At 41.0% G+C, this 27862-nt stretch overlaps 1 protein-coding gene across 3 annotated transcripts; it reads left to right on the top strand.

The window, feature by feature from the left end:
• Positions 1 to 1039: 1039 nt before the first annotated feature.
• On the top strand, positions 1040 to 27862 carry GEMIN8 (gem nuclear organelle associated protein 8). Of its 3 annotated transcripts, none has more exons than XM_027725245.2 (5): positions 1042 to 1110; positions 1872 to 1972; positions 5283 to 5322; positions 8086 to 8542; positions 26952 to 27862. In XM_027725245.2, the coding sequence occupies exons 3-5, from the start codon at positions 5320 to 5322 to the stop codon at positions 27200 to 27202; spliced, it is 711 nt and encodes a 236-aa protein (XP_027581046.1). In that variant the 5' UTR covers positions 1042 to 1110; positions 1872 to 1972; positions 5283 to 5319; the 3' UTR covers positions 27203 to 27862. The 3 variants fall into 3 exon arrangements, with proteins under 3 accessions (XP_027581044.1, XP_027581046.1, XP_027581047.1); XM_027725246.2 differs by having other exon boundaries at positions 1872 to 1921; XM_027725243.2 differs by lacking the exon at positions 1872 to 1972 and having other exon boundaries at positions 1040 to 1110.

Below are 27862 nucleotides of genomic sequence, written 5' to 3' on the forward strand. Positions count from 1 at the left end.
GCCCATGGCAGGGGGCTTGGAACTAGATGATCTTTAAGGTCCCTTTCAATTCAAACCAGTGTATGATTGTATGATCCTATGATTCTATGTTAATAGCAGACAAATTTAACATAGATAATATGAAATGCTACATAGGGAAAAACACAATCGCTGTTCCACTGGCCATGACAGGTCCCCAAGGGGCTGTTCACATGAAAATACTAGCACAGTACAGAACCTGAACAGAAAATTTAGAAATTAATTAGGGAAACAAATAATAACCAAAGGGTGAAGTATAACAGTGCCACGCCACCACCACCACCACAGCACATCCAGGTTTTGAGTAACGCTTCAGCTTGTGGAGCACTCCACGTGCTCTGGGACTAGAGGCAGTAATGAGGGACTGGGGGGGGGGGGGGGGAAGCAGGAGCTCACAGCTTGTCCAGAGGAGGGCAAGGAAGCTGGTGAAGGGTCTGGAGCACAGAGACTACGAAAAGCAGCTGAGGGGGTTGGGGTTGTTTAGCGTGGAGAAAAGGAGGCTCAGGGATGACCTTATTGCTCTCTACAACTGCTTGAAAGGAGGGTGTAGCCAGGTGAGGGTTGGCCTCTTCTCCCAGGCAACTATGACAGGAGAAGAAGCCATGGTCTTAAACTGTGCCAGGGGAGATTCAGGTTGGACATTAGGAAGAATTTCTTCACAAAAAGAGTGATGGAATGGACTGCCCAGGGAGGCGGTGAAATCACCATCCCTGCAGGTGTTTAAGGAAAGACTGGACGTGGCACTTGGTCTAGTTGACATGACGGTGTTCGGTCATAGGTTGGACTCGATGATCTCGAGAGAGGTTTTTCCCAACCTAATTTATTCCGCGATCCTATGATTCTGTGAGCTCACAGCGCCACCTCCGTGAGGGGCAGGCGGCCCCACGGGCCATGTCTCTCCCCTCAGAGGCGGCTGCGGGTCCCGGCGGCGCCTCCCCGCGCACCACGAGATGGCGCCGCGGGGCCGGGGAGCGGCCGGGCGGAAGCGGCGGGGGAAGCTGCGCTCGGCCCCGCCGGAACGGAGGGAGGGAGGGAACGCTGGAGGCGGCCCTGCTCGGTTCCGTTCGCCCGCCAGAGCTTCAGGCTGCCCGGGTGGGTGCGGGGATGGCGGAGGGTGGCTGCGGGAGCGAGAGAGCCAAGGGCTCCGTGGGGAGGTGTGGGAGCCCGGGCGCCTGGTGGGGCGGAGCGGCGGTGGTTGTGGCAGCAGGCGGTGGTGATGGCACCATGCGGTGGTGGTAGCACCAGGCGGTGGTTGTGGCACCAGGCGGTGGTTGTGGCACCTGTACGGGCGCGGGGCTTTTCCGTTCCTTTTCTCTGCAGCATGTCGGCCCCGGTCCCGAGGCGGCGGTGAGGAAGCTCGGGCGAGAGCGGTGCTCTGTGCGCTGGGGCCGGGGCAGCCGGGCACAAGGCCTATGTTCCTACCACTTCTCGGGTATAATTGTTTGCCCTATTTGCAGAGGCGAGAGCTGCCCGTGGCTTCTGTGAGCCTTAGAGTCACTGGCCAGAGTCTGGTCACGACACGTGTGCCACCAGGAAATGAACTATGTAGTGGCGAAGTTTCATTCTTCTCCTTGTTTACAGCTAAACTGAGCGGCCATACACGAAACATAAGTTTACTGGGGCTACTGATAGTTGTACAGCTTTTAGCACTTTGCTTTTAACCTCTGACTTTTGGCCCAAATAGCTTTTGGGTTTATGTCCTGGACCTCAGAGAATAAAGATCCTCTTTTAGGTAGCCACAGATGATTACACTGTCTTAGCCTCTGCTCGGGCCAAAAGAGCCATAATAAATAAGCTAAAGCTTGAAAACATTACTTTGCCTTATGTGTGATTTGTATCCCTTCCATCCACAGCAATTGCTGCTGTTGTTGTGAGGAGACTGGTGTGAACATCATAGTGATAGGTGGGTCTTCACAGCACTCCTGTTGGGATGGGAAGCAGCTGTAACTCTACTGTAAGTGCTGGACAAGTCTTGTATGTACTGCCATTCCCAAACAAGAATGCAGTGTATAGTGCTGAGAATTTCTGCCCCTTCTTTTTTAAGGGATATAACTTTTGCTGCCAACTGTCTCAGCAATCCCAGGCTTATATGTCTCCATGGCTGTAACTAGGGCGCTTCAGTATTAAAGTTAACGTCACAGACTAGCAATGCACAGTATTAATCTGAAGCACAGGATGTCAAACTGCTTTTCAGACATTTCCCTCTTCTGTTGGTAATTCTACACCAAGAATAAGCATCAGAAGTATAAAATTAAATAAATGTTTATGGGAGGATGCACACACTTGCTGAAATCAGGAGAAATGTACCTGGAAAAGTAATTCCTGTATGCATATTCTAGTGTCACGTTTTACTGTGCATCTCTTAACTAACCTAACCATTACCAGAAGCTGGATGCTGAGTTAGGGACAGCTCTGGCCTGACTGAAGACACGTCTCACAGCAGGGACAAAAGCAGCAGTGGGCTGAGGGGGTGGTCAGCTCTCTGTTGTTTGGGGCATTTCTGATTCAAACATAGTTGATGGTTTCAGGAAAGCTTTCTGTAAATGTGTTTTTTGGAACCTGCTGAATTTAATGGCATAACACCATGCAACAGGTTAATTAATTAATCTTTTGTTGATCAGTCTTGTGAATAGTTGAACCCTCACTGATCTCACACTGAGCTGTGAGTTGTCCCTGTCACCTCCAGCGTGGCCACCGTGTGGCAACGCTGGATCCAGCACACTGCTAGTCCCAGAGTGGTCCCAGAGTGTGACTTATTTACTAAGTTATAAACCCCAGCGTGTCGTAGTTTTGTCTCACGATATGGCAGACATGGTCTCAATTTCTGTTGACTCCAAAGAAATTAAATGCTGTCATTGCTTTGATCAGATTTGTTTATTTTCACTGATGCTCACTTGCCTCAAGCTGGCAAGGGGACAGGCGTGTTTTGATGAAAGGGAGTACGTCCCTGGTTAATTATCAATGGAGAAATACTTTAAAAATGTGAAAAGGAAGTAAATAATAGTAATAAAAAAATTCCATCATTAATGAGCGGCATAGGCAAACAAATCTCATTTTAAATTTTACAGTTGCTGGTGAATTTCATATGTTCAATTGCTTCAATATTTTATTTTTAAAAGTGTAAGTTATAGAAGTAGACTATCACATTTGTTTGCTGCTTGTCATGTTTCTGATTTTATATAGTTTGTTTTGGAAGAGTAATTCAGCTGAAAATAAAGCAAACTCATTTTTTAATTTTGTACCCAGGCTTGCAGCATTGTTTTTCTCTGCTTTATATTTGTAGCCTAATGTTTCATAAATTATTTAGGAAAACAATTAAAGTTTCTGTATTTGGCAAAACAGGTTTTTCTTATTTGGTAAACTAATAAAGCTGGATACTTTTACCAGGGTTTTTCCCCTCCTTCCCTTTCAGAAAGCATATGTACATGTTGTGTATTAATAGTAGAGTATCAGACTTCACCACTTACTGCCTTAAAAAGTGTATTTACATTAAGCTCGAACCTGATTTCTGTTTATGCTGAAGCTAGTTCAAAGAATTTTTTGTCATGTAGGAATTAGAGTGAACATGAAAGTTAAGCACGTACTTTTTCTGAAGTGGAAAATGAAAGAATCGGCTACATGGGCTTAGGTTTCTAAGTATGAGAAAAAGACATTATGGCAACCTTTACAGCATCCAGATGTGTGTGGGAAAGAGACAAAAATATATGTGTACATCATGAGAGAGTGGAGATAAAAGTTTTGAAGAGGACTATTGTTAGAAGGAGATGTTTGAAATGCACAGAGATGGCACAGGGATCTTTTATGCATGTGTGGATTTCAAGTGTTATAGGTAATCAAAGTGTTTTGCAGTGACCTCAGTGCTAGGTTTCCTTCTTCCTTCAAGCAGGCAGGAGAGAATAAAGTGAATTCACCTGCTTTGGTTGCCTGAATCAGAGTGCCTGGATCTTCAGCCTTTGCTGGCACGAGTTGTCCCATCAATTGCAATGGGACTGCTCGTGTATGTAGAGCTTCTTGTAGTTAGGTTGGTGTTACCAGGGATTTGTGAGTTTGAGCTTAAAGTGGGCTTTGGAAAGGACAGAAATTTGCCTTTGTGATCGCCACATGATTTGCATTTTGTTTGGATAAAGCCCATCCCATTGTCCTTTCACACAGTGTGACTGTGTGAGGCAAAAAGCTCTTTAATCAGTGTTGTTAAGTATGAGGCAGAATGCAACTGGTGTATGTACTGTATTCATATGCATTTTGAAAAATCATACTTTTATGCTTTTATAAATCTACAGCAGTTTTAAGTGCTGTCTTGGCTGTATTCCAGTGTTTCTGGGAAGAGTATTTGACCATTTCTTAGCCATAGCAATAGGTACTTTAATATACTTTTACCTTTCACTGGCACTCACCTACCAAAGTTCAAGTTGGGGTGAGAGTATCAGGAGAAATATGTGGATGAAACAGCTAATGTCTTAATGTAATAAAATAATTGCCAAATAGGGAGGGGATCCAGAATATTTCTCAGTGATTCCTACTGGTAAATCACAGTGAAAATGTTGGTAATTAAAAATCCCGCCTGGTGGTTGTAGATGTTATGTTCTCCCTCTTTCCTCCCTTTTTCCTTCTTTTCTTTCCCCTTCATCTGGTTGCCCCTCTCTTTTTAGCCTTTTCTTCCCATTTAAAAAATGTAGCTGCAACCTGAATTGACTTGTGTTTTCTTTATGGGAGGCAGGATCAGAGGTTGAAAAAGAAAAAAGTGAAATAAGGGAGTGTATGAAGTTTATGAGTGCACCACAGGCTTAAGCAGAAATCTATTGCTTGAGTGTGGTCAAGATGGATTGAAACATTTAATGGCAATTGCTTCTTTTGTACAAGCCCCTGTGCAGACACCGCGAAAAAGGGAGAACGGCGTGTTTCCTTGAAGTGTATAATTTTTGTTTGGTATTAATTTGGAAAATAAAGGTTGTACAAGCATGAAGTGTGGGAGAAAAATAGAAAAGGAAAAGATAATGGGAAAAGTGATCAGTCACGGCATTTTAGGCTGCATTGTGTGGAAGGCTCCCTTTTACCTTCCTTACTGTAATGGGTAATTTTAAGAAATGGGATTTTTACTGATGTTAATCAAAATATATAAATGAGAGACTTCAACTAGCCACAACAGAAAAGGTATGTTTAATAGTTGTAGGCCATAGTACTCAAATATAACAAACTATATTCAGTGCCTGTGGCAATCTTAATACATATATTACGAATTAAAAAGCTACTGTTTTCTTTTCTAGTTCAACTTGATCATCACCAGAACAAACTCTACAAGAGATGGTAAGAGGTCTTTATGGGTTTCTGTGTGATAGCTTAGTCACATTTAAATACAAAATGCATACAAGCACTTATTGAACTGTGAATGCAGACATGTAAAAATTAGATGTGAAAGTAGCTAAATTGCTTTGAAAATAGAATTCAGATTACAACAATGAGTGATTTGTCTACTCCTGGGAAGACTCCAGAGACATAACAGGAAAATAACAGAGGACTCTGATCATTTGCCTTAGATTTATAGCTTTTGTTTCCTTGAGGAAATCTCTTATTTCCATTTATTCCACAGCTGAAAAAGCACAGACACAGAACTGAGTTAGACTAAAAGTGTTCCTTTCCCTTTTCCACCCCAATGTGAAACATTTCTGTAATTTCTTTTTTAACAGATGTATTTTTAAAATTCAGATGTAAGAGGGATTTTCAAGGGTCGCTTCCAACAAAAAAAACCCAAAAAAAGTAGTTGGACAAGCACCAGGATCACAGTTCTGTCTACATGAACTGGCTTTTTGTCTTTCTTTCCCCTAAATTAACAACTGGAACTAGTCAGCTAGACAAATCAACCAGCTGGATTCCAGAGCTTGCAGTAAGGTCATCAATGCCCTTTTTAGAAACATTGTAAAAGAACTGGAGAAAATTTTTGAGCTTTAAAAGAATGTACTGTCTTCTTTGGAGATGCACAGAATGTAGGAGATACCTGCTTTTGTCAAGCTTTATGGTGTTTCAAAACTGGATTTTAAAGTATTTTAATATTTAAGGTAAAAAATAGACAAAATGTTTTAAAAGTAACCTGTGAATGTGTTAGATTTAATAACAGGACATTCTCATCTGTCTGCTGGAGGATGAGGAGTCAGTGTGACATTCTTAAGCAAAGGGAAACAGTAATTAAAACATAGTTCAGCCTAGCTTTTAGGTAGTTGGATGATTAAGAATGAAGAAATTCCATATGGAAGGCAGATGCTTTTCTTGTACCCACTCATTTTGGGAATAAATAATCTAAACTTCATGGTCCGGTAGCTGTGTAATGTTAGACCAAGAGGAGACTAACAATGAAGTTTCAACTCCATGAATTCTTACTTTTCAGGAAAGATAAGTTGTATGCACTTTTAAATTATGTATCTGAGCTCCATAGCCCTTCACAAATAGGTTGTAGTTTTTGATCAGAAATATCTTAAGGAACGTAAGTTTGTTGTGGTGGGTTTTCTCTATGTAGTCTGTTAGCTGAAGGTATTTTGTTTCTGAGAGCACTTAGCAATGACCTTAAAAAGAGATAGCATTTATAGATCTCTTTTGGGATAATGGACTCAATTTTGCAGAAAAAATTAATTTTGCAGGAAGTTACAATTATTATTCCAAACTCACTAGTATTTGCATTATTACCTGAGAAGCAGAAAGTGAAAACAAATGTAAGTAAACTAAGTTAACCTCTCTTGATAGTGTTAGCATTAAACGGAAAGTATTTCTTGGGTTTGTTTTTTCTGTTTTGCTTTGGGATTTTTTTCCCAAAGAATCATTCTTTTAAGACTATAGAACGGTGCCGATCAAGAGAACAGGCTTAAAGATTTTTGTCTTGTATGTCCTTTAAAAAAAACCAACTTAATAAAGGACTGTAAATGTCACATTCATCTCTGAAAACCTCAGTTAATCTTGCCATAGTTTTGAGTGTTTGCCAAAATATGACTTAATTAAAATTTTCCAATTTGAAGTACAGGCTTTCCATTTTAGCCCAGATCAAAGATTTTCTATGGAAATTAAGATGTGGGGGGAATGAAAAAAAAGATTTGCTGTTTAGTTTACTTTATGGTCTTCTTTTAAGACCCTTTATTATTGCACTTTTTGAGAGTAGGATGAGAAGGGAGATGAAATGGCTTGTATGAAGGGAGCTTAAGGCTAGAGGGACTGTGGGGCTTTGTAGTTGCTGGTGAGGTGAAATCTGAACAGCGTAAAACTGGTTTTATTCAGGAAAACTAAGATTTACTGGAAGACAGGAGGTGTGTTACAGTATGTTTCATTCTATAGAGCTGTTTTTCTCCGTACTTTATCAGTGACACTTTATTACCTCTTTTCATGTTTTGATTGCTGATGAGCACAAAAGGGAGATTTGCTGGCAGCTTGCATTTGGCCAAATACAGTCTTGTTTTTGATCGAGGCCATGATGGATATATGAACTTGTCTGAATTGCCATTTGACCTTTTCTGAGAAACTTTGGCAGGCAGAGGCAGGAAATATGTTACTGGATAAAATGAATGCCTTTGTTTAATATGGAGGAATTTTAATCTCTTGTGTTTTCTGTCTGCGGATTTGGAAATCAGGTGTGGGTTGTAATACCTACACCTTGGAATGATTCAGTTCTTACAACTCACGCGAGTGGCTAAGGAATTGTGGAATATATGCACACAGCACATTCCCTAAAAAGAACTGATTCCCACTGTAGTAGCACGAACACTTGGAAAATACCTTCTGGATACTACAACTCCTCTGTTGCTAGTTCTTCACTGGTAGTTGTGTTGATGCAAAAACAATCTCTTGTAGGAGTAATGAAGTGTAGGAAGTAATGCATGTGCACTGTGTTGTCATTTTTCAAGTGTGCATGTTTTATCATAGGTAAAGGTTTACTAGTGATTAAAAGGCAGAATTGTGCTTGCATTTACAGTGTTTCTCCCTTAATTATTGTTTTTCTCTCTCTCTTTGTTTGTGGGTCTTTATTAAAAAAATAAAAGGGGGAGTTCATTTTTTTTTTGTCTTTCCCTCTCCCCCATGTTTTGGCTACAGGGAGACACCGAGCCGTGGTATTCTCAGAAGGTGTACACGAGATACTGGAAGCACTATAACTTAGCCATGCGCTGGATGCGGAGGCACCAGAAAGCCTACAGGAAAGCCATGGAGTCCTTTTATCACCTACCGTGGCATCCTCCTGCAGCCTCTCCAAGTAGCCACTACTCAGACTGGGATGGGAATGATCTCCCACATACCCAAAACTATTCTTGCCGCTATCGACCACATGGCGAAGCTCTGTATGGTGGGGGAGCTCAGCAGTGCGCAGGTGCCCACCGAGGGAGGGAGGATGCTGAAGAAGTCTCTGAAATGGAGGAGGATGCTGAAAGGGACTCCGAAATGGAAGAAGGCTCCGAGTCTGAAGGGGAGATAGAATATGACTTGAGTAACATGGAGATCACAGAGGAGCTTCGCCAGTTTTTTGCAGAGACAGAGAGGCACCGGGAAGAGCTGCGTAAGTCCATACTTGTTCTGTGTTTTCTGCTATTTGATGGCCATAACACTGAGTGCTGGATGGCTTCAATTTTTACAGGTTTTGCAAGAATTCTCAGAAATAGGCACTGCAAGTGAGGAAGCCAAGCAGAATGAAGCAGGCAAAACTGATGGCTGCGCTTCAGTACCATTTATTAGAAATAAATCTGTGAAAATGCTTGAAAGTTTTTTGGTGAGGGAGAGAGAGAGAAAATTGTGACTGCAAAGAAGAGAATAACGCATTTGTTCAGAGGACAGTATTAATCTTCAGCACTGAAGAAAAAAAGCGGTGTTTTTATGGTTAAATCTAGTTAGCATGCTGTATTTCTGAGAGGGGAACCCACAGGAAATGCTTTATGACATCACTGAACCCTAGAGTAAGCCTCAGTGTATTTTATAATGTGGAGCAGCCATTTTGTTTGTTATTCTTTGGCTAACCTGACAGTAAAATTTCGTGACCCTTTTCTTCTCCCCCTGCATCCTCTTCATTCTGTACTGTACCACAAGTTTCTCTTTGTTTCGCATCTTGATCTGGACCCAGGTCTTTTAGGAGGGATTGTAAGCCAAAGACTCAAGATTTTTCTCAGGTCTTGATCCTCAGAGGTATTGGTCATCTCGTTTCTGTGAAATCCTTAAAAGAAATAAAGGATTATGCTGTACTTCATTGACACTTTACTCATATACAGATGTTGCAGGCAAATTTATCATGCTCTTTTAAGAAAGCAGAATGATGAAAATAACTCTTCACACATGATTCCGGTAGTAAATGCCCAGAATGAATGCTTAATAGAGCTTTCTCTGAAAGAGAAAATGTTCTAAAAAGGTATAATAAAGGCAGTGATTGGGAGGGAAAGACAGAAATGGTTTTATTTTAAGTTCTTTGATTAGAAGGTATCCAGTGAGCTGAAACAATTCAGCCTAACTTCATACTTCTCATCAGTATGATGCACAGTTGATATAGTTAGCAGAGGAAGGTGAGTTAAGGAGCTCCCGTTGTAGTGCCTGACATGAATCCCTTTCTCATCATGCTTTTGCAGAATCAACTTGGTGTTCTCTGGGTAAATGTTCCTTTGATGAGGTACATGATGCTTTAAGATGCTGGGCTGCTTCTGGAAATGCAGAACATTTTCTTTGGATTTATTTTGATTGTTATGGTTAGTGGTGTTTAAAGGTATGTGAGTGATTAAAGTGGAATTGGGAGATCTGGACTCAGAGATGTTCTCTGTTCCAAATATCCTGTATGACCTTGGTATAGCTATTTAATCTCTTCCTGACCCCTTGCTGGCTGCTCTTGCTAAAAATATGATTTAGTTCTTTGTGATGAGCAGGTGAATTGGGAAGAGGTTTGTGACTCAGAATACAGATTTTACTGCTTTTCCTTCCACCACAGTGGTACTTGGAGCCGTTTGGAAGGATTAGGTCTCTGCTGGGCGCTATGTAGCAACCTACTTCTGCATAAGTGTAACTCCATTCACTTCAGTGTCACTGTTGCAGATCTTCGTGCAAATTTAAGTGGGCTCTGGTCTTTAGCTACTCCATGCCTCAGTTTCTTTAGTAGCTTCCCTGACAAAATGAGGATAGTACTAAGTAATTGTCTATAATTCCTCAAAGCAGGAAAAAGTAAACAAGTACTTGATTTAATTGCAATTTAGAAGTGCCACAGAAGTCTTAGGTGAATGGTGCTATCTAAATGCTAATTTTGTGAGTAATTAAAAATACATTTTGATCTTGCTCAGAAATAATTTTTTCGTGCATCGTAAGGGAAAAAGAAAATAGAATAAATTTTTTATTCTGTTGAAGTTTCTCAAAGAAAAACATAAGCACCAAGGAGCAGGGGAAAGTCATTGTTTCCCTGATGGTGTGGAAGTGAGCTTGTATGGAGTTGAAGGCAATACTACTGTACTTTAAGAGGTAGTTTTACTAATTTTCCTGGTTGCTGTTTATGAACAAAATTAAATGTAGAAGTTCATTAAGCTGTGATCCATAATGATGCTATCATGTTATATCTTTCATATTGTGCAGAAGAACAGTTGTCATTCTGTATTGATGCTTGAGAAGGTGGAGATAATGCATCCACAAAAGAAATCCATGGTTATTTCAGTATTTTCTCCTTAATGCCTTTTCCTTTTAATCCCAAACTGCGTGTCCTGGGCTGCCTCCTCTACCTGAGGAGCAGATTTGTAGAGAAACTTGGGCACTGTAAACCTCAGTAGTGCCTGAAATTTAGGCCTCTGTGTCTGAAAGAGGCATTTGTGATGGTGAGGTAAGAGTTTTACATATTCTTTGAAGAGAATGGAAATGTTTGGGTATGTCAAAGTGGAATACCAACAGAGATCTTGATGATCAGTTGAAGTGTAAGCCAGCTGTTAGGGAACATTAAGGGGAAGGCTGTGCCTCATGTTTTCTTCCTCTGGCATAAATAAAGGACTCCAGGTGGAACTCAGAGCCTTTGACCCCTGCACCTTGATATTCACTTGAGAAAAGACACCCAGCTTGCTCTTCCATTAAAAGAAGAGTTTGCAAGAGTTTGATACATGTTTATCTGCAACTTGCATGGGAAAAAAGCAGCAATGGGACAAATAGAAAATGAAATTTGGCACATAAGGAAGGGAATACTAATCTTTGTGAAGGATAAGTTCTGTTAGTCCGGTGTTTTTCAAGCCCTGCAAAAATTAGGAAATACTACACAGCATTAATGCAGGTGTTTTGGGCACGCATAGTGAGAGTCCAGATTTTCCAAGTAAGATATAGTTGGTTCCCACACACGATCCACGTCTCGTCAGCATGTAGAAGGATAATCAAATAGACTAAAATGAATACTAGCTGATGTCAGACTCTTCACTTACAATGCCTGATCTAGGGCCTGCTGGAAGTGAATGTGATCACAGACATCAGAGGATAAGATCTTGCAAACTCTAACTGTAAAAAACTTAAATAAGCCTGAGATGTAGGTGGCAATGAGATGACTCGAAGATCTTGGAGGTGTTTTCCAGCTTTAGTGATTGTATGATTCTCTGGTTCTATGAAAGAGCTTTGTGCCTGGATAGTGACATACAAGCCTTAATGCTAGCTGCAAAGAGAAAAGTTTCAGAGATAAGAAAGCGATTGTGTCAGACTAGCCAAAGAAGAAAACTTCAGGTGCATTTCATTTTTTAGTAACTGCTGCAGACTTGAAGAACAAGCAGATTCCTTACTGCAGTAAGCAATTGTTTTGTTTTCACAGTGGGCATTTGCAGTGATTGGCTGACTTGCAAAGTAAGGGCTTTGGCAAACTTGCTGCAAGATTTAACACTTCTGCAGTGATATAGTTCACAAGCAACCTCTTTTAAAACAATCTCTTCTTTTTTGCCTTGAATTCATGTCAAATTCTTACTAGTTTTTATATTCATGTCATGTGTTGCAGCCAAGTTACATGTTCCTGGAATGCCCAGAAGTAATTGCAAACATAGTTTTGCTGAGGCTATATGAACGCAGACATACTAATGCACTACAAACTTATCTAGATATATGGTGCATTTAGTTAAAATCCCTTACAGACAATTTTAATTCCTTTCCTCTTCAGTTGTGTCTTCATACAGAATCATAATTATACAGAATCATAATAATGATTTTCCCTTTTTAGAGGATTTTCTTGTCAGGCTAGTCTGTTGTTCTGGTTCTTCATGTAACTGGGGATCCTAATAGACTATGCTCCTTGGGGGTATTTTTAGTTGCATTTAAAAGTCTTCCCTCTGGCTGTCGGAGAGCATGAAGTTGTTATCCTGGGTTACCATACCTGTCAAACCTAGGTAGGGTACCAAATTCTCCAAGCATCCAGGATGTAAAGGACAGAATGCAGTAAGTTGCCTTTTATATTTGCAAGAACTGAAAGGGCAGAAACCAAGAAAGGAAGATTCACAAGCCTAACAATTCTGTAAAATGTCTAATTGTACATATTTATTACACTTTTAAATTTAGCTTTTGAAACATGTAGTTTGTCCTTATGTAGTTTTTCTTTGTTCCCTTTTACATAAAAGAGAAAACACTGTAATTGGGTGAGTACAGCATTGGGAGTACATTGAGAACCATTCTGTAGTAGTTAACAGGAAACGAGACAGTGTCTTTTATTTAAAAACAAAGAAAAGGAAGGGAAAGTACCATCATGTCAGTTCATTACTGAAGGATAATAGTCTGTCATTTGTTAATGCTCTGAATAGTTTTTTCCATTAAAGCTTCTTTTTGTATTACCCACACATACCCTCCAGCTTCTCCCAAAAATATCGTTGTCTCAACTTAAAATTTTCATGCTAAATGGAAAACTTTTCTTTAAAAAATGAAAGGAAATGGTGGATGAAGATGTTTCTTTCAAAACTGCAATTTGTAGGTTTTTTTCCCTCAAGTTTCTTTTTCTCTGAAAGATCATAGTTGCCACTGCCTCTTTTGTGAAGAGGGAGTAATGGAATTTTCTGTGTTTTGAAATTTGTTTGAATTGTACCAGATCCGTGAAGCTTTTGGTTTTGTTTAAGGCCTGCATGCAGCTTTGGAAAAAAGACTTTGATTCAGGGAGTTTGCAAGTATGTTTTCCTTCTTTCCTTTGCTTTTGGTAAATATTTTTGTCCTGTTTTGTCTTTTTCTCCATCAGACTGTAGCTCAAATTCTTGAACTACAAATTCCTGGTCTCCAGCATTTCTGTTTCTTCCTCCCTGCCCTAAACTGTCCAAGCGTTATGGATGGTGAACTTACAAATATCTGATCAACTTCCTTGACTTTATCAGCCTTGGCTGACAAACTTTTTGACTGCCAAAAAGCTTTGTTTGGCATGAACTTTCACCACAATCTTTAGAAGTTGAGTTGCTGAAGCTTCTGAGAAATGCCTGTGAAATAAGAGCGCTCTCTGCAATGTGTGTGGGTGCTTGAGATGCTTTTGAAACATGTTTTTATGCGAGCTGAAGAAGAAATGTGAAAATCACTCCTTTTGTACCACACTCTGATCTTGATGATTGAACCTTTTACTGTGTAGCAGCAGAATCTTGTCAAGTGCACACACTGTGTCCAATGTAGAGGCTGTGTTATTTGGTACTGGCAGCCAAGAGCTGAGAAAGTGCCTCCTTACTAGAGAAACAAGGAAAAGTCCCACAATTTTCACTGCTTTAATATTAAAAACCTGTCTGTATTGCAAAATTAAAGGGTCTGAATTGCAGTTGGAGAGCAACAGTTGGGCACAGTTTTATATCCATTTCATGATAGACAGTGTTTTCTTTGTACTAAGAGTATCAATTTGGGAACGCAGCCATTCTCAAAATATATGATAGTCAAGAAAATGTCCTTGGATCTTATGCTAGGGACAGCATTTGAGCTTAGGAGAATGTATAATTGCTGTGTGACCCTGTGTCTTTCCTATCAAGCCAACACATTTTGCAGCAAGTGGACGTTATGCTGTACAGGTGTACTTGCTGCTGCAGGAAGCAATGGAAAAGAGACACTATAAAGCTTGAGGAAACTGCACTTTTGGTGTCACCGGACCAAGTGCAGCGACAAGTGGATATCCTCTGCTGTGTGCTCTGGAGAGTTGCGTGGCAGTTTATATATATATACCTGGAAATTATATGTAAAGTCTTTCTTATTTTTATGTGCCTCAGGCTGAGACTGACAGTGTTGGCAACCAGTACAAGGCCAGGCTTCTTGTTTTGCTGCTAAGGGATGCCGCACATTTCAGCTCCTAGTAGGTGGCATCTGGGGATGCTCTGGACTAATCTCTCATGTGCAGTGTGGACCATTGGGTGGAGCTTGGGCCTGGAATGCCACTTCCCTATCTGCCAATGGCTGTATTGGTCTCAGTTCTCCCTAAGCATGCTGTGGAGTACAGGTATTTGAGTTACAGCAGGTTAATGCTAGGAGTGTGGGAAAATAAGCTCATGTGGTTCAGTATAACTGTAGTGTAGACATTGCTTTAAGAGGAATGCCAAGATGTCAAATGCCTTTACTTCCTCTTACATTTAAAGGAAATGAAGAATGCTGTCCTAATATGAATGTATTACACTTCAGGAATTTGTGTCTGAAATTGTCACCCTTTGTCTGTCTGCTGTGTTCCTGTTATTATAGTGAGATGGTACATATGTTAGGTGTCTTCTCGAGAGGTTCAATTTATTCATCTTTATAAGGGATTTTGAGTACCTCAGCAGGAAGTAAGCAAAAGCCTCAAGTGGTAGAAGGATGAACAATATGATCTGAAAGAATTGTTCTTTACAGACTTTAACATGTTATTCCTGTGCCCAGAATGCTTCTCGTTGACATCTTTGCTGAACAAATACAGGATTGGAGCTACCCTGTCTCCCAGAGGGCTATTATCCCAAAGTTTTTCATGAGGCAATAAGAGAAGTCTGGTAAACTTGAATTGTTGCTGTTCTTGCTAAATCAGTGCAGTGGTAAAATTCCTTCTGGCTGGACTTGTCTTGAAGATCTGGGAATAAGATGTGCAGAACAGAGACAGGTCATTGCTCCTCTCAGCTGCCGTGTCCCTCACCATCCATGTGCTAGAGCTGCTTTTGATAACTGTTTCTTCATAGTTGCTGGTCACAGAAGGATCTCCTGGAAACAGGTCAGTAGCTTGCTCTGATGCATTAGCTATTGGAACTTTCTGTTTACAAAGAAAATACATGCGGTAATTCAGTTTTAGATGAGATAAGCAGAGTGTCAGTGCCTATTTTGTGTCTGTGGGGTTTCCAGGGTTTGAGGGTATTGCTGTGACATACCTGGCCCCTGCAAAGTTTTGGCAAAGAACCAGCAGGTGGGCCCCAGGACTGAGAGGCCACATGTGGAAGAATGAATCCATCCCCAGTCTTATTGTAAAAGCAAAAATAGCTTTCAGAATGCTGTTTTGGAGGATTGCTTCATATGGGAACAGTTCAGTGTGGGAAGATGCAGACACTACTTACACTCGGAACTGGTCCTGGTAATTTTTTGAAGGCAGGTCTGCCTGCTTGCTTATTCCATTAGCATCTGCAGCTGCTCTGAGTGGCTCCTCTCGTCTCCCCTTCATTCTTTGTCCCTGCAGGGGAGCCTGTGAAAGCAGCTGCAGCTGCTGTGGAAAAGAGCAGGTGAGACCATGCTGACAGACACAGCTCTAGAGAAAAGTGGCATAAAAGCATCTCTGTGCTAATCGCTTGACTAGAGCAGTCTATCTTCACAGTTTATGCACTTTTCCTTTTTCCCTAAATTTCTCAATTACTGGTTCCATCTGGGTGCCACATGCAGAATTTCTGGATCTCTAAATGATTTTACTTAGGAGAGAGCTCTGTCTCAGTTTTCTGCTGATAAATCTGAATTCATCTGCCTTTAATGTGATACTTTCAACCTCATAAGTGGACAGTGACAGTGTGGGCTATGAATTAATACAACCTATTTTGGTATCTACCTGGGGGAACTGTTGCTGTAGAAAGAGTGTTTGAAGTTTCAGGGTGTTCAGTGCTGGAGTAATTGAGAAAAGCAAATGTCAGAGACCAAGGTAGAAATGGATGTAATGATGATGTCTGCTTTCTGTACTCATTATCTATGAAATCTGCTCAGAAGCTGCAACAGAGCATGGCAGCAAAATACCTCAAGCGTTACACATTTTCGGTCTCTCTGTTATAAAGCAAACCTCTTGTACAGATTTACTTGGAGACATATAATTTACACCTGCTGATTTTAATGGAGTGTTGTTAATTCCAAAACTTCAGAGGCACTGTTTGGTTTTCAACTTCTCTTACTGTGCCTTACTTTTATCAGAAGCATCCAGATGGAATTCACATCCCTCATCATTAGGGAAGAGTGGGTGCTGTGATGGCAGAAACTGAGAGTTTGGAGACTTCCATCTGCCTGGGTCTTTTCAAAACTCAGTTCTCATGCTCAAAATCAAGTGAGAGAGACAGGCAGAGGCTGTTACGCCATCCATCTGAGACTTGAGTGGCCTGTACAGGCTTCCATCATGGCCTTGGATGTGCCACCTGGGGCTAGATCCACAAAGCTTTCAACATATGTGGAATTTTAGAAACTAATATCCAAAGTAATAATCTTTCTCTTCCAACCATACCTTCCGGGAAGAAGGAAGCTAGTCATTTATACCCAAAGGATGATGCATCTTAAACCCAAAGGTTTGAGGGAACATTGTCCCTCTTGTCTTTTCAGGGCCTGAGTTGAGCCCCTATGGTACCTTGTGATGTGATCTACTGTGAAGCCTGTTCCAAGGAATCTAAAGCACCTCCTGCTCTATGAAGTTGTGTCCATTTTCTTTTTATTTGGAGGTGTGATACAGGAGTAATAGCACTTCCCTGTCACTCAGGAAAATAGAGAAGGTTGACATGGCAACATACCAAGAAACAGTTGTGCTGTGGCCCTATGAAGTACTCAGTTCATCAGTGTTACAGTTGGTGCTGGCCTCCAAAGTACCCAAAGCTGTTTATGTGGATATTGGAATTTCCCCCGATATTTTGAAGGACATGTGTCTTAAGTTGTCATAACACTGCTCTGGTACACTGAAATCATGGAGGTAATGTAAAGTGAAGGCTAAATCTTAAATGAATATTTGTACTGAAATAAATAACACAGGTGTTACACTATTGAGTGTTATTGTTCACATTAACTGGGTAAGAATCTCTTAGGTTTAATTTCATTTGTAGTTGCTGAAGTGCTTGTTGCTCTGAAAGTCAGCTCTGTATTCACAGAAATTGGAGGAACTTTGCCAAGGAATGTAGGTCTCCAAAGAACATGCTGGGCCTCAGCATGTTATGGTTGTTCAAATACTAACAAACCAATGCTGCTGTTCGTTCATTTCGCTCAAGCCTTGCAGAGCACCTTCATTTTTAGGAGCTCTGCAATTTCTGATGTGGTTGCCGAGCAGAGGGTTGGAGAACTCGCTTTAAAATTCATCAGTTGTCATTTCATTGGGATTTTTGGCCGCTGGTATGATGGGAAGGAGGCTGAAAAATGTTGAAGAGTCCAGACTTTGAAGACTGCATCGTGTGACATGTTGATGGAGGAAGTGTTGAGGTGGTAGATCACAGAGCAGCTGGCTGGCTTTGGAGGAGTGCAGGAAGAAGTATCTGCCTTTTTCTGATGTCTCTCCCTAGGTAATGCTGGTGGTTCGTAGGGAGTTGCATTCCCTGGTTTTGTGTTCTTCTCTTGGCCTTAGGTACTGACCTCTGTCCTGAACAGGCTGTCAGGCTAGATGGGCTTTTTAGTCTGATGGCTCTCCTTGTATAAAGTCTTCTCTTCATCAAGTCACTGAAATACTTGCTTCGTGTGTGAATTATCCCACTGAAGTGACAGGAGAGATGGAGCTCCTGAGTGCTAAGAAGTACAACTTAACTTTCTAAAGGGCGAGATGCCAGCTGCCTCTTTGAAAGCAGACAGTGCTGACTTCTGCTCCAGCACCCAACCCTGGAATTTCTTCTGAAGTCAAACATTTTCCATTTGCAGAAGGTAAAATAGACGGACATCTGCAGATTTCCTCTGGCATATTTTCCCAAGGTTTTTGGTTGTGTTTTTAACACTGGGCATAGCAGTTACCCTCATGTATTTAAGTATATTTCATTTAATTTACTAGAGTGCTGAAATGAGCAATGAGAAATGGAAAAGGTCATAGTTTCCAAAGCTGCCCCTCAGCCTTTTCTTTCACGAGTTGTGATATGCTTAACTGATTCCTTCAGTTTGACCCTCTTTCCAGATATCTCTTTCCAAATGCAGCACACACACAGTTTACTGGCAGCATGGAGAAAATGCGTATTTACTTGCTGAAATTAATTTTCTCTGGATCAGACCTTGTTATTTAATTCTGCATGTCTGTGGTAATATTAAATTATGGATGTGCCAGTTAACTGAAAGGTCAGTTCATAGTCTGAGTATACTTCCTTCCGAAAAATCAGCAACGTGGCTACAGGTTGCTCTCCAAAAAAATGTTTTTCAAATGTTTTTGATAACATAGCTTCGTCATATCAGACAATAAACCAAACTTCACTTCAGCACTGTAGTCTGTGGCTGTAGTCAAGAAAGAAATTTCAGTGTGAAGTTCAAATGTGTGAGTTTCATTTAGAAGACTAACACAGGCTGCTTCCTTTTTATTTTCCTGAGAACACCAAACTCAGTATAATTTAGCTGTCTAGCGCTCTGTGCATCGTGAAACACGTTCTTCCAAGTGCATATGCTTAATTTCTATTCAAGGTACCCATAAAAAATTATTGTGAAACTCATGTTTCTTCAGCATTCTGGTTTGCTTTTAAAGAAGCACTTTTAAATTTGAACATTTCCTTGTTCCAGCTCCTCTGACTGTGCCATACATGTATGTGTACATATAGTTATATATAGATTTAAGTAATCCTTCTGTTTACTTTAGCAGTGTTGTCTTTGTCTGGCATCAGCATTGTTGCCATCAGTGACAGATTGGAGTTGTTTTGGGGGATGGGAGTGCAGAGTCAGCTGGTCTGTATTTAGTCTTATTGCTGTAGACTTGATCCTTACTAGAGGCATCTGCCAGTGCCTGATCCTGTACTAATTTCTAAGCAGTGATCGGTCAGCAACTTCCCAGCAGTTTAATTCTGTCAGATGGCACCAGTGCAGTCTGAACACCTTGGTGCCTCTGGTGTGATACAGACTGATTACGCTGGGCTCACCCGTGTGTTTTCTATCCTAGATGAGCGAATGCCTGATTAGGAGTTACATTAAGAGCATTCAAATTTCTAGAGCAGGCTTTCACTTGAGGATCCACTGGACTAGCTTCGTGTTCACAGGGTTTAATTGTTTCAGTTCATTTTCTGGTTGGGATAAGAATATCCCTTTTTAAGGGTTTCATTGTGAAGGTAAGAGAAGAAAATAAAAGAAAGGTGATTTGATGTTTAGCTGGGCAGTAACCATTGTAGCCTAGTGCGAGTGTAAACATGGACATGAGGGCTTATATTGTTTCCATGTAGGATTGTTGGCAGTTTGTTTTGGAGACCACACAACAATCCTTCTCAGTTTTTAATCCTATTTCTAAAACAAAAATCGGCCTCTTTATTCTCCTGTTAGCTGTAAAACTTTCCGCCAGTTACTTAACCCAAATAACAAAATAATATGAGGTAATTAATTCTTTAAAACATTCAGGTAAGACGGATTAATTACAGTGCGGCATGTGCTTAATTAACTTGAGAATGATACATACCACCCAGCAGCAAACCTGAAAATGGAACACCTTGGTTCTAAACTTCCTTCCTTCCTTCCTTTCTGTTCATTTTTATTTCAAAGGTAATTTTCTTCACTTGCTCTCTTGGTAAGTAATTTTGTCCTGTTTCTACAGAGCTGTCCTCTTCAAAATGTGTAGAAAAGTTGGGTTACAGTGAAAGAGAAGGTATCGGAGTACTTCAGATTTGTAAAATCTGTTTGCTGTCTGCTTAGGCAGCCTGTTGCAACTGAGTCTGTCTGAGGGAGTGCAGTCTCTCACCTGAGACTATTTCCTGCTCTTACCAATAGGTTTCAGTTGGGCTGTGCTTCAATCTCAGTGCCAAAGCCAGGTTAAGCAATTTTTCTCCTTAGACATTCGATCCTGCTCTGGTGTTGCCAGGACACTGAACTGTACCAGAACTAAATATAACTTGTTGGGATTGGGTTTGGGGTTTTCTGGGGGGTTTTTTTGTTTGTTTGGTTAGTTGGTTTTTGTTTGGGTTTGATTGTTTGTTTGTTTGGGGGGTTGGGTTGGTGGGGTTTTTTTAGGATTCATTGTGTGGCCCCTTACACAGTTGTAACGTCATCCTTGAGGGGCCTGGGAGCTGGAGCATGCAGTTAAGGGAGAAGGAGAGGAGCAGAAATTGCATAAGCTGGTTTTGTAGCTGAGGAAAGGAAAATGTCCACGGAACCATGGTTTCAAACTGCCACAAGCTTGCCAAGGAATCACATCTGCTCTTACTTCAAAGCCTGCAACAGAAAATTTTCTTTTTTCTTGAGCATATTGCATTGCTTGTAGATACATGTGGTGAAATATTCAGTTTCTTTTAACTTATTCCCTCCTCAACTAGCAGATGGAAATTTTGTCAGTGTAGATACTTGGGGCTTTAATACCTTCAGCATCTTTGTGGTGGTTGTGACTCTGTTGAAAGCTGAACATTACAGGCAATTACTCACACTGGAAGTAATTTTTATTCCAAATCAGTGTTTTCGAGCCAGCTACAGCATTTGATTTTTCTGTGTAGATGAGACTGCTGGCATAGCAAGATACGGCCTAGCTGTCTTTTGAGATCAGACTTCTGTTAAAAATGGGAAAGGGAAAGTTACATGGTGTCATGGGGAATCCTTTCATCAATTTTTTGCAAGCACAAAGTTTTAAATTTAAGAATAAGTTTAAATGGAAATCTATTTTCCCCAAGCCAACTAATACCTAGAATGAGGCTGTTCATTCTGCTATAAAATCATAATTTTCTTTTTTCAGTATGTTTCCACAGTTTCTGTAAGTTACTTAGTGTTCCAAGGTAACCCTCCAGTAAGCAACACCGTGCTGTTTTCAGCAACCAAGAATATTTTATCTTTACAGATGTGGGGGTGAGTCACAATCGTTTGTATCTCGCAGGCTCCCACTGTTGGAAACTCTTGTCCTGCAAATCTTTGCACTTGATAAAGAGTAGTACTTGAGATGTCAACCCTCTGGAAATCCAGAGCTCTGTAGAGCTCTGCAGAAATTAAACTCCTTGAATATCCTGTTTACAAGTCCTCAGATTTAAATCCTTGTTTCATTGGAATTCCTTTAGGCAAAGATTTTGGTTTTCCCCATGCTATCCCTGCTTCCTGTAAGTATGGGCGCAATAAAAGGGTCTGATTCTATCACCTCTGGAAAACTCTTATGTAGGTTTGTGGTAAAGGTATTTAGCTTTTCTAGGAAGATGAAGGAGCTGGCATTTTGCGAGAATCCTGTGTGGGCAGAACACTTAACACAGCAGATAGGCTCGTGGGAAGTGGCATTCAAAAAGAGATCTGGGAGTTTTTAATCAGTAGAAATGGGTAGTGTTTTTAACTCTGTTAGTGTGGGCTGCTCAAGATCAACTCAGGTAGCATTTAAGATGAAAAGCTCAGAAATTGCACACGCAGCAGTAACAGAAAATAATTCATCACTTGAAGTAAGCAAACAGATGTGTGAAGGGGGTATAGGTCAGTCTGAAATCATGGAGAAAAAAAACACATCGGGACTGAGTAAAGTGCAGTATTTCCTTGAAGAATCATGAGCCAACTAAGCAAGAAACCGAAAGTCAGTAAAGGCATATGACACTTAGGAGGAGCAAGTCTCTTAGTGTAGCTACCATTGTGTGGGGCAGCACATGGCAGACTGCAGGGTGTGAGAACTGAGGGACCTGTGGGGAAGGCTGGCTGTAGAAGAAACGTGTTCAGATTGCATATGGTCACTGGCTACAGTCAGCTATGGGTTGGATGTATAAATATTGAGAGCTAAAAATGGTACGAGAAACCGCACAATGCTGGGTACGAATCTTTCATTAAAAATCCTACATAGATAATTACCCTCCCTACTTCTGTCTCCTTTTAATGTTGCAAAGTCTCTCCATGGAGACATTTTTCTGAATCAGGGAATTTATTTGAATTTTGTTTTTGAGGTTGTTTTTTCCTTGTTTTGGTTTTTTTCTTTTAATAAGAAAAGGATAAATTCCGGAGAGGAAATTTTTTTTATTACTGCTTAAGCTTCTCAAAGGATATTACAAAGAAAGAAAAGTGAAGTGGATCAAACTTACGGCAAGTGTGTGACAATTGCATTTTTATAAAAAAGGAGAAATAAGACATCTGAGTTGCTAAGGGCTTGTGGGGAAAATAGCTTATGTCTTGAAGGGCTTAGGTCATTGTCTTGCTGAAAGTATATAAGGTCAGTTGTGTGCATTTGAAGGCCCAAGTGCAGCGAATAGTTAATATACTAGTTACTGTTCATCCTGCTTCTGGCAGACCCTGGGGATAGAGGTAGTTGTCTGTATTTGTTCACTTTGATTTTCAGCTCGTACACGCCAGATTGAAAGTCTTCCATAAAAGGTGGGAAAAGTGGTGGAGGGGAAACAATAACCCAAAACTTTCTTTCAAAAGGCCTGGAATCACTGAGAATGCAGTATGGGTTAGTAGATATGCTTGTTTTGGCTGGGGTAGAGTTAACTTTCTTCACAATGGCTGGTATGGGGCTGTGTTTTGGATTTGTGCTAAACACAGGGCTGATAATGCAGAGATGTTCTTGTTATTGCTGAGCAGGGCTTACACAGAGACCAGGCCTCTTCTGCTTTCTGTGCTGCCACACTGGCAAGGAAGTTGGAGATGCATGGGAGGCTGGGAGAAAACACAGCCAGGACAGGTGACCTGAACTGACCAGCAGAATATTCCAGACCATATGACATCATACGCAGTATATAAACCTGGGGGGAAGAAGGAGAAAGGAGGGGATGTTTGGAGTGATGGCATTTGTCTTCCCAAGTCACTGTCACACGTGATGGTGCCCTGCTCTCCTGGAGATGGCTGAACATCTGCCCAAACATGGGAAACAGTGAATTAATTCCTTGGGTTAGCTTTGCTTGTGTGCATGGCTTTTGCTTTCCCTATTAAACTGTCTTTATCTCTACTTATGAGTTTTCCAGCTTTTACCCATCTAATTCTCCCTCTGATCCCGCTGGTGGAGGAATGAGGCTGTGTGGGGCTTGGTGGCTGGCTGGGGCTAAACCACGATAGATCTCGACTTTTTTCCTTCATGGTTAAAAAATTATATTTACTGTGTTTGGAAAAAAGTGTCCCAACTGGTTTTGGCCAGGTAATGATGACTTCCCAGCAGAGCTGGACTTGGTAGGAATACGTTAATTTTAAAAAGAGCTTCAAGAGAGAGAAAGAGCATCTTTGAAAAGAAATGGAACTGACCAACTGGGAAAACGTCAGCAGTGCTTTTCCTTTGTGCAGGAACCAATTACCACTGCAGCTGCTCGCCTGCCTTGTGACCATTTGCAAAATACTGTTCCATGATTGGGGGAAGCTTGCCAGTAGTTGAAGCTGAATGCTGTAAAAGAAAGCATGTTTATTTTAGTCTGTGTGAACTAGAAGGAGGAACTACTTAGAACTGTGTAAAAATTACTTGTTTCATGTCTATAACTTGGCAGCACAATGACTTGTGAATGTGGAATGTGAAACTGATCTGAGGATGAACTGGGGACTTCATTGCTGCAGGCTGAGAATTAGTGTTTGAATAAACCTTGCTACCTACTTCATGGATGAGTATTTGGTCCTTGCTTCAGAGAAATTCTAGTTGCCTCAGTGGGCTCAGGGCTATAGACAGTTTATAATTTTGTTTGTTTTTTTCCATTGTCAGATGCCTGTTGTCATGTTTTCGATGAAGAGCATATTTAGCTCAAGTTGCACTGCTTTGTATTGTTTTTAAAATAAACTCTAAGGTAATGGAAAGAACCCAGACTGCTGCAAATTAGAGAAGTTCTACTTCCCAGCCCCTGCCCCACCAAAGAAAGTTTAGTGTTCATCTCAACAGGACAATGCTTTCTCTGCTGTTATCTATTCCTTATATCTGTGTTTGACTGAAAATACTGCTTTTGGAAAAGCAGCATTTGGTTTCATTACTTCTTTCCTTGATTGTCTTTGAGTGCAAATAGTGCTGCCAACTGTGAGGCGGTCAGACACTGGGATGGGTTGCCCGGAGAAGTTTTGGATGCCCCATCCCTGGAAGTGCTCAAGGCCAGGTTGGATGAGACTGTTAGCAACCTAGTCTAATGGCAAGTGTCCCTTCCTATGGCAGGAACTATATGGAACTATGTGATCTTTAAGGTTCCTTCCAACCCAAGCCATTCTATGATTCTTTCTGTGACTGTGGATTTTGTCACAGTACTGTCTCTCCTCAAATAGCGGATTTGAAACTGCAACATGTTCCACACAGCTGCAGTAGTATTACCAGCAACAGCTGTCATGTTCTATGCTCACATTCAGCCTTTGGTGCAAAAACTATGGGTCCCTGTTGCCAGTTTCTCTCCCATGCCTCTACCTGGACTCTGTAGACCTGATTTATGTGTCTGCGAGTGTAATGCAATCACTCTGGGACTTTTTTTAACCAGTAGCTCTGGAATAGCAGAAGTCAGGTTAGAAAGTTAAAGGCAGTACATCTGATTAGTGTAAAGTAAAACATGTGCTCCAGATGTCCAACAGGTAATTTTGAGAACGGAATTTAAATTGGTATTATTATTTTGATTGTTACTAGTAGGATCTGCAGATTTATGAACTGCTCAGTGCTACAAAATGGAGATTGATGTGCCCTAAACTGTAATCCACTCATCCATCATAAAGCTTCTGCTACAAACCTATTTAATTACCAAACAGAAAAATTCATTATCTATCTCCAGAGAAATTGATTTTTCTTAATAATAAAGCATTAGTGTGTGCAATGAGCTATCAGAGAGCATTCTATGGGAAGCAAGCGAGGAAGCAGCTGTCTCTAGCATGCAGCTGTGGAACTAAAGAATAAAGAATTTCCATGGGCAATACAGAAGTACAAGGAATTATCTTTGTGGCCCAAGAGAGTTAACAAATACGAGTTCAGTTCATTGCCTTGTCAGAGTTTTGCTGTGGAGAAACATTGGTGTCCCAGGAAGTCGGTTTCAATGGGACACAAGTGACCTGTGTAGTCACCGCCTGGGTGCTATACCTTGTCCTCAGAGTGCTGAGCTCTCTGTAGGCAGTGTTAGCTCCTCCTTTAATTCAGACCTTCTGGTTAAAATGGCCTGACACCAAATAAATCTGACTCTTCCAAAAGCACATATGGACTCTAATGTATGTTTCCATGTGAATTCTGGCAGTGCAGCCAGTTCAGGGTGTGCCCTTAAAGCAAAGTCACAGAAACGGCTTTCTGGAACAGATTGCTAATAACTCCTCAAAGCCTTCTGTCCTTTGTCGACCAGCACAAAACTGTGAATGGTGTTTCAGATGACAGGACAAAAGCTTTCTATGTCCCTGTCAGACAAACAGATCCCAAAATTGAAGTTTCTGATTATATTCTTTAAAATATCTATTTTATGTGAATGAGGTATAGGAGATAATTCCTTTAGGAAGGCTGACAGGCAGTTGGCTGCTATATATACTGTACTTTCCAGTATAAAAATAAACTGCAGATGTTTGACACAGATCTGTCAGGATACTTAACTTTGGGTTGGGGTTTGCAGATGTCATGTGCGTTGTGGAAGCTAAATCTTTGCCTTAAGGGGAAAGAGGGAAGAGGTACATGGCAGCAAACACTGAGAAGCATGTCCTGTGTGTGTCTAATGCATTCTGACCTGTGGACACTCTCCTTTTTGATATTTAAAAAACCCAACTGCTGTCATTAGTAGTTGAACTGTGTCACTTATGCAGTTTTGAGGACAGTCCTTTATTACTGGTAGGCAAAGAAGTTCAGCTGCCAGGTGATTTTCTACATCTTGTAAAAATGTCCCGATAAGAGGGGAGTTTTGTATAGAACTACACTGTTTTAACTGCACAGAGCATTGTTTGTTTCATCAAAGCAGCACCCAGGAAGTGGAGGTAAGTTTGGACATGCAAAATCAAGTTCTCAGTTGGGCTTACCAAAGAGAATTTTTGTTGACAGATTGGTCCAAATGTTTTGCCTCTGTAAATTGTTTTAAATCCTCTTTAAAAGACCTGAGGCAAGGATTTATGTTGGTGGTGTTTCGTTTGTCTTCAAAGCAACAGAGTAAGGCTGCCAGCTGTGAACTTCGAAAGCCTTGAGAAATGGATGAGGTTGGATAATTTACTAAACACAGTGCCTACAGCTGTGCTCATTGAATGCACTTAATGGCAGACATGACAGACCGATTTGTTAATTTTCATAGAGTAGTAACTGATTACATTTTCTCTTGGCTGTGATTCAGCTAAAGTTGCATTGTCCTGTGCATTATTTCCTTTCTCAGCTACTAAGTCATTACTTTGGAAGCAACTCTCCTGTTTGTTTGGGGTTTTTTTGGTTGGGGGAGTGGGTTGGGATTTTTTTGGTTGAGTTGTTTCTGTGTTTTTTTGGTAGAGGGAGAGGGACTGTGTTTTGGTTTTTGGTTGTTTGGGGTTTTTTTCTTTTTTCAGGGCATGTGTATGTTGGGAAGAAATGAAGCAATGCTAATTTTTGCTTACTAGTACTAATACAGAAGTTTGCTGCAATTTTAGGATTCAATTCCAGGGTCTTCTTCCTTTCTTCCCACTTCTTCCAGCCTGCCTTTATTATGATATTTAGTAGGAATGTGTCTTTATGCAAAACGAGCGCAGCTGCACCCTAGAATGTGTGAATTTTGGCCTTTTAAGACCCAGCAAAAATATGAATATGTCATATTTTTAAAATCTAAACTGAAGCATGATTGGCTGATAGCTCAGTAATTTACATCTCTTATGGTTTGTTTGTCTAGGGAGACAGCAGCAGCTGGAAGCTGAGGACCCGTATGTGGAGGCTGATCAAGACCTTCACAGGAGGACGGAGCGTTCTGTGGAGCCGCCGACGGAAAGGCCTGGGGAGAGGCGAATGGCAGAAATGAAAAAACTGTATGGTGCTGATGCTGCCAAAATCCAGGCAATGGAGGCTGCCATGCAGCTTATCTTTGATAGGAACTGTGACAAAAAGCAGCCCAAATACTGGCCCATTATTCCCCTTAAGCTGTGAGTACCTGGACTGTGCTCTGACATGGCGCACAACTGTGCCTCAGTCAGGTTGTGCTGCTGAAAGAACAAACTGCCAATTTTGGTTTTGGGTGGGCTTTGGGGCAGAATCTGGCAAGGACAGCATGTGTGTCTTTGGCCTTTGTTTCTTTTACACTGTCAGCAATACTCACTGTCTGTTCAACCCACATACAGTTGTCAAGTAGTAATAGGAGGGATGGGAATATCAAACCTGTCTTAAGTCATGTGTTTACTTGTTTGATACCTGCCTGCCTTGACCATGCTTGCAAGAAACAACGATACCTATACTCAGTGAACTGGGAAAACTTAAAATTATGCAAATAAGAAAAAGACCATAGGAATTGTCTGCTCTTACTGTTTAGGAACTTGAGTGATCCCATTTTTTAGTCTTAACATAATAGCATTTGGATCCTGTTTCACATAGCACAGCTTGAAGTGTTATGTCTGCTAATCTTGGATTTTTTTTGAGAACCAGGAGCCCACTGGCCAAGATACAACTTATCAAGTTACTGTAGCCCAGACGTTTGAATTCTTTTTCAAAGGTTTATAATAACGCAGGAAGTTTTTCTTCCAGGCTGATACTTGTCTGACAGAAGTTTGACTCCAAAGCAACATTATATGGAAAAATGTTTTAATGAAGGGG

This window comes from Pipra filicauda, unplaced genomic scaffold (genome assembly GCF_003945595.2).
Source record: "Pipra filicauda isolate LSUMZ 115617 unplaced genomic scaffold, ASM394559v2 scaffold180_size1756469_pilon, whole genome shotgun sequence".
In the NCBI taxonomy this organism is placed as follows: domain Eukaryota; kingdom Metazoa; phylum Chordata; class Aves; order Passeriformes; family Pipridae; genus Pipra; species Pipra filicauda.